Source organism: Ischnura elegans (assembly GCF_921293095.1).
Source record: "Ischnura elegans chromosome 13 unlocalized genomic scaffold, ioIscEleg1.1 SUPER_13_unloc_1, whole genome shotgun sequence".
Lineage (NCBI taxonomy): Eukaryota > Metazoa > Arthropoda > Insecta > Odonata > Coenagrionidae > Ischnura > Ischnura elegans.
The window spans coordinates 15,485,547-15,497,588 of NW_025791657.1; the positions used below are offsets into that span (position 1 = coordinate 15,485,547).

At 37.8% G+C, this 12,042-nt stretch overlaps 1 protein-coding gene across 1 annotated transcript in view; it reads left to right on the top strand.

The window, feature by feature from the left end:
* The window catches only part of LOC124172237 (zinc finger protein 260-like), a 32,323-nt gene that overhangs the window by 4,210 nt on the left and 16,071 nt on the right, over positions 1–12,042 (top strand). The window contains exons 3-5 of the mRNA XM_046551655.1: positions 1,144–1,311; positions 5,314–5,433; positions 10,246–10,368. Coding sequence (XP_046407611.1) covers positions 1,144–1,311; positions 5,314–5,433; positions 10,246–10,368 — 411 coding nt within the window. The remainder of the gene's footprint in view (positions 1–1,143; positions 1,312–5,313; positions 5,434–10,245; positions 10,369–12,042) is intronic.

Below are 12,042 nucleotides of genomic sequence, written 5' to 3' on the forward strand. Positions count from 1 at the left end.
ATTTCAAGCGAATCTGAGACAGTTGGGTTGAAAAGCCCACTTTTCTGTGATGATTTGGCATGGAATGACTCTATGAGCAAGAGGTCAAGGGCATAATTAATATGTTGAAAATATGTTCCAAATCAGTGGTTCCTTTTCTAAGGCTCCCTTGTTGATAAAAGAATAAATAGTGATTTTGGCCTTTTATAACAAATCCTTGATCTCTATTTTGAGAAGTAGTATTTTTTTAAAAAGGGAATAATTATACCTCAGCATCACCCCCATATTCTCTTCCAACGCTATCATATACAGTGGAACCTCGTTAAAGCGAGTACGGGCTATAGCGACACCCCCGCTATTACGAGAGATAGCCGATGCACCGTCAATTGACCCTATAATAAGCGTGTTAAAAAATTCGTTTTTACGAGACCCTTTCGGTGTTGGCTCTTGCCATAGCGAGGGTTTCACCGCCGGAAGACTTTCATCAAGACTCCTTAACCTCTGTAATTGCTAGCGATCTGTTAGAAATGAAGTTAATGGAGTGCTCAGTCTCAAATGTATGTGGTTAACTGTCGTTCGATAAATATAATGATTGGCGAAACAATGCTTTTCATGATTTTAATTCAGTGCGGCGCTTATAAATTGTTTGAATAGTTAGTCGTTATTTGATTAAGGAAATTTAGTGATGCAAAAAAACATCGCCTTTCGTCTGGATTTATGCTTACGTTTATCAGATAGATGTTTATCTGTCGCCGCACCACTCCTGTTCCTGTATATCTGTTCGCAACAGGTATATTGGCTATTATTTGCTCCACCTCCGGTAAAGCGACAATTCGCTATAGCGAGTGTTTATTAGTGCACCGTGGGGTGTCATTATATCGAGGTTGCACTGTATTTGGCACTGAAGGACAAACTTCCATGACCCAAAGGAAATTTTAAAGGGACGCTATGTGACCTCTGCATATCAAGGATCTTCGTGTAAAATTTTGTTTAAGGTGTCTCTGTAGCTTTTCAGTGATTATTTAACAGACATGCACTTACCACTACGTTTTTTATAGAAAAAGCGAAGAGAAGATATTTATAATCCTGTTTTGTAATGGTTAGCAGCATCTCTTGTATTTTTTAAGGAGATAAGTTTGTTTATAGTTGCTACCTTCTCTGCAGAGTGCCAAAGGAGATAGGGCAGCTGATGACAAGTCAGGGCCTTCTGTGGGGACAAAAGATGGCATTCGAGATGTCGTTGAAAGCACTTCACAGTTTGAATGCTCACCCCAAATGACTGAAGTATACATTCCTGTGCCAGACTGCCTATTGTCCGAGGACGATAAGTTGGTAAGTTTTACTACTGTGCACGGTGAAACCCGAGTTGAAACACCTTCAGTTGCCCAAATTTCTCAGCTGTATGAGGAATAAGACCGTGTCTGTCACAATTATAAGTATTCTATTGGGAAGTCACTCACATTAATGCAACCTTCAGTAGTTGGACTTTCCCAGTAGCAACACATGAGGCAGAAAGCCGAACCACAGTCTTTTTTTTCATGGAAGTCAATATCAGTTGTACAACACTGCCAATCTATTGATAGAAATGTCTTGTATCCCATGTAGTAGACTATTGGATAACTGTGTCAAATCTCCGTTCATGCCATCAGTCTTAATCTACATCCACATAATACCCCACAAGCCGCCTAAAAGGCATGTGGCAGGGGATGTTAGGACATCAGCCATTTACAGACAAAATTTAAGTGCTCTAACAAAGTTGGGACCAGCATTTCTTTAAGTCCTTTACGGTTCAGGAGAAAAACGAATTCCTATACCTATCAGTTTGGCAAAACATCTCTCTTAATTTATCGCTTCTATCGGACCTGGAAATATAGTGTTGCTCAAATATTATGTTCTCTGTGTTGCTCTTAAGGAGGAACCATCATTTCAGACATGCCCGAAAACCTCCCCTTATTTTGACATATGTTGTTGCTCATTATTTTTTCTATCGAATAGTGAAAAAATATTACTATGTCACCGGCCATTTAAGAAAGATTTATGGATTTGAAAATGACGGATTTCCACCTTGAAATACATTGTCTTTATGGGAGAATGATGACCTTCCCTTGTAAAACATTTTTTATCTCAAATTTGGCCCGAAATATATCGTTGAAAAATTAGCACAGCATAGAATAGACATCGATGCTTAATATATGTATTTTTTTAGAAGGGGTTACCGATATGTTAGCGCCAGTATTTAAGTTTAAAGAACATACTTCCGGTTTTCTGCAGAGCGAGCAGCCATTATGCGGCGGAGGTAGTGGCAACGTTGCAAATATACGGAGGTTAAATATGAAGAGCGATATTGCACCTGTCGACCGCTGCATAATTCCAGTGAATTGGATTTTTCGGAGTCATTTTTATACGTATTCATTAAACGAATGTTCAGTTCATCTCGAAACGTGCTCTACACCGAAGTATGAAATTTATCAGTGCTGGTTGTTGAAGTAATTCCTATATGCGACTACATTTTATTAAACATGCGAATAATCATGACCGGAATGCAATACATCCCTTGAAATTGTCGGCGTATCGCTTCAAAAGCGAAAATGATAGAATATAATGAGACTTGCGATAGTTTATCTGTTCTTCTGAATACTAATTCAAATTTTTTAACGTTTATTTCGAAAAATATGCATCGTTTTCAACTTGTAGAAAATACTTATTTAAATAGAAGTTCTAAGCGTAAAGTAGAAAATCTAGCGCATTATGTATTTAATCATCAATTTTGTTGATATTAAAAGTCTAGAATAAGGTCTACAGGTAAATGAATGTACCAAGAGACAAGCATATTGCCGTTGGGTACCGACTATGTAGTATTTGGAAATACAACTTCGCGAACGTACTAATTAATCGAATATTCACCCATGTAATTCTTCGAAAGTATAAAATAAAATAGACAAGAGTAATTCCTTTTTCACTGACCAAACAATTTACTTTGATACGTTTTCCAAAGGTCCAATTAGCATAATTTGAAAAAACAACATTAAATACATTTACCTATTCATGAAGTCATTGCAGGAGGATAAAAATTAGGATGCATTCCTGAACAATCGATGGCAGCTGACATAAGTGAGTCCGTAGAAGTTGCAATGCCAGCCTTCCAAATTTACTGAAACTTCGGCACTAGGAACAAGTATTATTTAATTATCCTGATACTAATGATTCGAATTACATTTGGGTTATAACTGACACATTAGTTTCTAATTTTCACTAATCAACTCCTTATTAATAGTATGGATGAGGCTATTGAATGGAAAATCTACAAATAAATAAACATTAAAGAGCTTTGTGTCAGTCATTCGACAGGGACTTTAATATTCATAAATCAAGACATAAACATTGATTATTTTAACAATGATGGACACTTTATGTTGGGAAATGTTGCATAAATTTCTTAAGAAATTAAAAATGCACGTAAACGATTCGGTATCCTTCAACAGATGCACTCGTTGAAATCGCTTCGATGGAATTGATGGATTCACTTTCGACCACATTTCGTTTCCTCAAATAATCCAAGCTCTTACCTTTACCTTCAGACACAAATTTGCCTTTAAATCGGCATAATGACGCCATCACTTCAGCCCAAAGGTATATTTAATAACTTAAGGCTAAGTAAAAGGGATAATAAAACGAGTAATATTGTCACAATGCAACGTAACTCTACGAGGTAACGTAAACAAACAAAGGTGCTCAACCGCTGTGAAACTACGATATGTCGGCAGCGTTGTCAAGTTGGTGGTCAGCAATTATAAATAAGCCATTGTTCCAAATTAGGTTGAAATTAACAGAGCAAAAGGTCTCATTAGTTAAGTTCATTTTATTCATCACAAATGATGTAGTTATAAAGCTTTACTGTATTTCCAGAGAAAGTACTTAAATTCTTCCGATACCTAAGAGTCAATATAACAGCCATTCTTCATATCACTAGATTATTCCATTTTAAGTAAAATTCATGCATTGTACAGCTATTTTGATTGATTTAGCATTACTTTTAATTTTTATGAATGACTAATTTAGCGATTTTAACTCGTTGTTATCGAGTTTATCTAACTAATGAAAGCAGTATTTCGAAGCGCAGGTTCCTCCTTAAAGATATCCATCCTCAATTGTTCGAGCAATCGAAGCTTAGAGCACAGCCTGCAAAATTTTTCCCACGATACGCTTAAAAAATCCTAATGTCCTATGCCACAAATTTTTCTTGTGTGTTCCCCACAATAGGTTCGAGGTTATCAAAACTCCCAGGTACTTCACTTTGTCTGTTACCTTTATGTTAATACCATTCACTGCATAAACAGGGTTATATTTGGACAAATTCTGCAAGTAATGTACCGTGATGCATTTGCTCAGATTAAGTTCAAGTCCCCATTCTTTGCTCCACAAATGAGCGTTGTTTAAGTCCAATGATAGAATTTTGCAGTCAGAGTGATTACTAATTTCATGATAGATGATAGATAGTGTTGTCAGCAAATAAACGTATTTTACTGCTAATGCGGCAGCAGAGATCATTAATTTATATAGTGAACAAAAGGGGGCCAATAATGCTTCCTTGTGGAACACCTGATGTAACTTTTACAACACCAGACCTAATTCAGTCAAGAACTACTTTTTGTTTACGATCACCGTGGAAGCCACATATCCAGTTTGCCACTTTTTCATTTAATCTACATGACTGTAATTTGTATAAAAGTTTGTTGTCAGGTACTGTGTCGAAAACTTTCTTAAAATCTATAAGTAGTGCGTTAACTTGTCTTTTTGATTTCCCAGATTTTAGAACATTGTGAAGAAAGAGCATGAGCTGTGTATTGCATGATCTACCTTTTTGGAATCCATGCTGACAGGCATGGAGGAATTTACGTCTGTTCAAGAAAGTCATGATATTGCTAACGACGATGCCATGGCTACGATGAGACTGTCTCTCATGATTGCCCTCCATTTGTTCATGCCATCTTCCTCCTTTATTTCAACTAAGAAACTGTTGTGGCTCCTCTTCATAGGCCTGGGTTAAGAAAATGTGAAGACAATTCAATGTACAGTGGAACCTCGATCTATCGTTCCTGCTATTGTGCCCCTACTGTAAATGGCCAAAAGTCTCATTCAAACCACGTGCTCTTGGTGACGTTGCTCCCCCTCTCTAGTTGAACGTTAAAATTCTGGAGTTTGATCTGTGAGTCGCAAGAATCTCATGAGTGTTTTGGCTAGCTGGAGTGGTCTCAAGTAGAAGAGGAGTTTGTATAATTCAAGTGGTTATTATTGTTTGGCCTTTATTGAGTGACACCCATTCTTCTCTTTTAGCTCAATGTGAAAGAGGAAAACGAAGATCAGAGCAGTGAGGAGAATTATCCTGCTCCGTACGCACCAAATCCAGCTGGAAATACAAGTGATATGTCAGACCCATTAGCAAATGATGAATTGGTGAGTGTACTCTTACTCTTACAAGGAGAGGTCGCCAAAGTGATGTTCAGGACCTGGATGCGGATGTTATTTTCTTAAACTATATAGGTAAGGTAGAAAAAGTGTCACGGCTTTCTTCCACATAGGCCCGGGTTCGAGAGATATGCGCATGTAAATATTTCGCGCAGCATCAGGTCCCTTGAGTAAGCGCTTCCTCTAAACTACGGCCGTGGCGGTGCGGTGTAGGGCGTAAGTCCTGTGAGCTTTAGTATGTAAGTAAGTTGGTGTCCCGGGTTCGAGTCCCAGCGCCGGCAATATTTTTTCTCTCTTCCAATTTTTGAAATCACTGTTACATTTTACCCCAATTCGTTTTAATTAGTTACTTCGCGGTTTTTTAAATTTAATATCAATTTATGGATTTTAAAAGAAACTCCGAATTGTGCCTTACTACGCGAATAAGAGGACGTATATAAATACCCGTATATATATGTATCCCGGGTTCGAGACCCAGCGCCGGCAATATTTTTTCTCTCTTCCAATTTTTGAAATCACTGTTACATTTTACCCCAATTCGTTTTAATTAGTTACTTCGCGATTTTTTAAATTTAATATCAATTTATGGATTTTAAACGAAACTCCGAATTGTGCCTTACCACGCGAATTGGAGGACGTATATAAATACTTACGCGTGAATTTCCGTGTAATGTGCTCATCATGTGCACCGATGCACACCTCTGCCTCGCATCAATTAACCGATTGTACATCCATTCGTGAATCGTACCCCGGTTTTTGACGCGTGTGCCTCCACTTTCAATGCCTTTTTTACATTCCTGAAGCACCAGTACTTTCCAGCTTAAACGTTTTTTATTCAAAATTTCATTTCCACCAGGCATTCCCTCCATTAGATTTCTAACCGCCCACGCACTGTCTTCCCAACGAATCTCGACCTTTACAACAAAATGTCCTTCCACTCACCATACGTCCCTTATGACCTGCCTTCTAGCGTCCTTCAAAGACATTCCGTCCCAACAACCCTGCGTCCACAACTGACCCTCGATAATCCCTGAATGAGGCGCCGAGGCCCAATTGTGTGAAAGCGGGTGCGAAAGGTATACAAAGACGGCCTCGAAAACGGCTTGGGTAGGCTGCTGGAAAGCAGGATCATTATGCTGGATGGGTGGAAGAGGAAACTAGCTAGGGTCAGTAACTGAATGTGAGGATAGGCAATGGTGTTTATTTGTTGATAAGAAAGACCTGAGATTACGAATATACGAAGAGGCTATGGGAGCAATGGCTAGGGCAAGGATGATTAAATTCCCCGGAAATTCACGCGTAAGTATTTATATACGTCCTCTTATTCGCGTAGTAAGGCACAATTCGGAGTTTCGTTTAAAATCCATAAATTGATATTAAATTTAAAAAACCGCGAAGTAACTAATTAAAACGAATTGGGGTAAAATGTAACAGTGATTTCAAAAATTGGAAGAGAGAAAAAATATTGCCGGCGCTGGGTCTCGAACCCGGGATACATATATATACGGGTATTTATATACGTCCTCTTATTCACGTAGTAAGGCACAATTCGGAGTTTCTTTTAAAATCCATAAATTGATATTATATTTAAAAAACCGCGAAGTAACTAATTAAAACGAATTGGGGTAAAATGTAACAGTGATTTCAAAAATTGGAAGAGAGAAAAAATATTGCCGGCGCTGGGACTCGAACCCGGGACACCAACTTACTTACATACTAAAGCTCACAGGACTTACGCCCTACACCGCACCGCCACGGCCTTAGTTTAGAGGAAGCGCTTACTCAAGGGACCTGATGCTGCGCGAAATATTTACATGCGCATATCTCTCGAACCCGGGCCTATGTGGAAGAAAGCCGTGACACTTTTTCTACCTTACCTATATAGTTTAAGAAAATAACATCCGCATCCAGATCCTGAACATCACTTTGGCGACCTCTCATTGTTAGTATGTTAGTAAAACCCATTATTTAAATTTCAATCTTAAGAAGAAGATAATAAATTTTAATCCAATTATTAACAGTTACCCTATAAAAGAACTCAGGGTAACAAAGTTTTTAGGTATCTGGATTGACTCTAATCTTTCATGGGAAGAACACATCAATAAATTAACTCAAAAAATGGCAGAAATCTGTTATGCATTCCGTGTACACAAGGAAATCACTTGTATTCAGGTATTGAGAACGATATATTTTGGCTATGTGCAGTCACTTCTTAATTATGGTATTCCATTTTGGGGCTCCTCTATCTTCCTACCAAAATTATTTAAAATGCAAAAAAAGATTATTCGCATAATAACTAATTCCAATAATAGAGCTCCCAGCAAACCTATTTTTGAAAAACTGGAAATCTTACCACTCCCTTGTATATATATTCTTGAAACAGTCTCTCTTATTAAAAAAACCAAGACATGTTTATTAAAAATTGTGACATTCATAGTCATAATACAAGAAGCCAAAATGAAATCCATGTAAATCAGCACCGAGTAAATAAAACAATTAAAGGCATAGACCATCAGGGAATACTTGTGTATAATAAATTGCCAAGCTATGTAAAAAATATCAAAAGTTCCTTTAAATTTAGGTGTGCCGTGAAAAAACTACTTTTAAGGAAATTATTCTATAGTGTGGATGACTTTTTAATGTAAAAAAATTTTAAGTGTGTAATTGAAATGTGTTCACAAAAAAAAAATTTGTAAACTGTATGTATTTATATTTTTTTATATTGTTTTGTTATTTGAGCATTGTTTTTCCATTCATATTGTGTAATACATGTAACATCCTTGACAAAGCCATGCATAATGCAAATGCTTACAGTGACGTAATAAATCAATCAATCAATTTATCAATTTGTTTCAAATCATATGTTTTTTTAGAAATCAGTGCTCTTATAGAGTTTAAAGTAAAATTATTTGGAAATTAATTATAATGGTAGGGGAAGTCCACAATTTTTTGAGTTGCTGTGTCTTAACACGTTGTGTATGAATGGTAAGAATTCTCATCATTTAGGCGCGTCAAGCTAAACAATTTTAAAGCGTACAATACGTATTTGTTAGTACGTTTTCAGTTGTTGTTCGTTATTCACAATGAATTGATGCATCATTACGTTTGATTGGGTAAAGTTATATTCTAAATATTAGCTTTTTAACCATGTTTAAACCAAAGGCATTACGCCCTAATAGGCACATATTTCCAATCTCAACGCCCAGAATCGGCATTCCTAGGAATTTAAATACCCCGGTGTTAAGATATGCCCAATGAAGTTGTTCCTCCATCTTGCCAAGGCTTTCATTAGATTATATGAGGAGGAAGAGTAACTTTATTGGCTAAATCTTTTTGGTCGATTAAGTTATTCTGGTTTTTACAAAGAGGCCAGAATCGTTCATCAGGGGTTATTTATTTTCTACAGGCACCCTGTACTTCAAGCTTTGTTCATGATCACTTTTGCTTTTTTTACCAATTGATTAAAATGTATATCAATTTGTATTCCTCTTCCCAATAACATACATAACATATAAGTGCCCTTCTGTGATAGAAAACCAGGTTAGCGATAATGAAGAAAGTTATGTGCTTAATGAATGCACTGATGGTGCCTCAGGCAAACTGATACATCAAGATGCTTCTGCTGAGGTAATACTATTTATGAGCTTTTTATTGTAGGTTGAACTTGAATTGCATATGAACTATATCGTCATCATGAGTCAGCAATACTACCATTGGTTTCATGCAACCCTCCATGCCTGTCTACCATCTGCTTATCTTTCCATGTTTAAGAGCATGATGCACCCGCTCCCAGTGGGCTTCCCCTGCTCTTTTCAATGCTGGTCCACAGAGGGATAGGCACGTTTCTAATTTTAAAATGTAGAAAAAAAATGGCAGGGTCTAATGTACAAATTTAATTGGAATGTTCATGTACAAATTTAGGTCAGAGGACCTCTTTAAACACAACACTCTTTGGAAGTAATTGCACTGTCCTCTGTTAAATGCACATGGTGACTCATACTTACCTATCAACAGGAGACTTGAATGTGGAATCAGCCGCATTTTGATAAAAGTTATTTAAAGAATGCGAGATATTGTTGCAAATGAACAAATGTATCAGTTTTTGTGCCGTTAACGTCAGGCATATTTAGTTTTTTTTTAATTATTTAAAAACCAATTTTAGGAAACAATAGCAATATTTAGGAAGTAAGATATGCTGACCCATGTTCTCTGATAAATTCTGTGCATTTTGGTACCTCATTTGTAGGGTTTGGTTGCATATAAGTTGAGAAAAAGTATCTATGCAGTAGAAATAATATAGAAGATGGTCTTCTCCTTGTTTACATCCTTAATAATCTTACCAAAGAGACACAGTGAGAGGCATTACTTTCCCTACTTCCCAACAGACCGTCCTTTTCTTTTTCTGACCATTATCTATTTCAGGCCATCATGTGTCATGATTTGGCCAATTAAGTTAAGATTTACAAAAGACTTTTTTCCCACTCCTCTCTTAACTTCCTGAGTACTTCCTTGTTTGATCAGCTTTTATCTTCAACATTCTTCACATTTCCAAAGCATCCACTCTTGACTTTTTCACAGCTGTCGATTTTGAAACCTGGCCACCGGTTTTAAATATGCCCCAAATGTCATATCTGAAGCATTGTGTCCTTACTACTGTGCTGTGAGTAGGTTCTTATTTTTCGTGGAAAGATCCCTGTGTATGTGCTCTTCTACTGACCATTTCTTTATTGCTTCTTCTATCACTGGTACATATTTCTGTATCTCTTTCATGTATAATTCTGGTTGTGGATTCTCTTTCAGTCCCGGACCTCAACTGATTCTCGAGGCGATGAGGTTGATGCTGAGGGCAGAGGAGCTGTCCTCGACTGGGAGCTCATTGAGGTCAAGAAGGAACCTTCTCCAGAGGAGAGTGATGATGCCAAGGTATGACTGAAATTAATAAAAACCCATAAAATTAACCCGTAGGCTGTGGGAACGTTTATAAATGGTCTGTATGGTGAGTGGGGTAAAAACATTTTCCTACGTTTGACCAGATTTTCTTATCACTGGCAAACTTTCCTTAAGATTTTATTGCCGTCATTTTCTTGCGGTTGCTTGAACTCGGCCAAACCTAGTGGCAGAGAGCACAAAGGCGTCTTTCGATGACTGGGCACCCTCACCACGGGGAGGGCTACCCGGATTACCCCTTCCGCGAGAGAGAAAGAGCTCCCTGCTCTCCACGGCGCATTCACGATGAAAACAATTTCAACGAATCCTTGCATTTCCAAGGAATTTATGTATCTTGCCATTGTCCAGTAGCCGGGGAAACTTATTTGAACAAAGTGGTCACTCTTTCTTATACTATCTGTGGTGGGTCTTCCGTCCCTGCGTAATTACCAAGGACATATTATATTCACAGTCTGTTGTCAGGGGTAGCGTGGGCAGTCCCGGATTATGAGGGTCCACTACCTGCTGGACGCACACCCGGGGTTCGACGGAAAAATATCTTCTCCATTCATGTCCCGCACTCAGCGGCAGAAAGTTTTTGACGCTCCCGTAGCTAAAGGGTTAATATGTGAAATGATGCTTGGTGGAAATTCCCAATTTTAAATTTAGAAAATGAAATAACTTAGATTCTGTAACAATTCCGGTTGACAACCTGAAGAAATGGTGAAAGAAAGGGTGCCTTCCCAGCTCTGCATTGCGTCGACTCGGCAAGAGCTCCAAGCTCAAAGATAAGAGTGAAGCTGGTGTCTCTTCCATTGCAATTTTTGTAAGCTGTGTGAAAATTGCAAATTCTGGACTTCATTAATCGTATCATCATATGTAGTTGGATACTATTGTTGAAGATTCTGATCACATAGTTTGACTTGACTTTCCTTCTCAATTGTCTTTTATGCACATTGATCAAGAGGCCCGAATCTTTCATCAGGGATTACATATTTCGTATGGACACCCTGTAATTCAAGCCTTGTTCATCATCCCTTTTGCTTGTAGTACCATTTGGTTAAAAAGTGTTTCAATGTGTGGTCCTCTTTCCAATAGAGTGATCAGGTAACATACAAGTGCTCTTCTGTGAAAGATCAGAGTAGCGATGATGAAGAAGGATATTTACTCAATTTACTAATAAGCCATTAATTAATATGTGAAGTGAGGCTTGGTGGAAGTTCCAAATTTTAAGTTCAGTAAATGTAAGAAACTTTGACTGTGTAACAATTCCTGTTGACAAACTGAAGAAATGACGAAAGAAAGGGTTCCTTCACAGCTCAATTAGATGCAATTTTTGTAAGCTCCGTGTCAGCATTGCAAATTACAGATTCGTTCTTTATTGTGTCATCAAATTTGGAACCCATGATTGAAGATTTCAATCATACTATTTAACTTGACTCTCCTTATCAATTATTGTGTAAGGTTACACAGGATTTCCACCGGGTCAGGTTCTCCAACTCTATCTTGGCCGACGTTTCGATAGGCGAGTTGTCCAATATCTTCAGGGCATTTCGAGTCTTGAAAATTAGTCCTCCTTATATATGGATGATGGCGGCATCAACCGGGGCAGGTTTTCTGTGATTGATCGAGAGCTTCCTGCCTTTTTCCTCGTCCCTTATGAATGCTCCT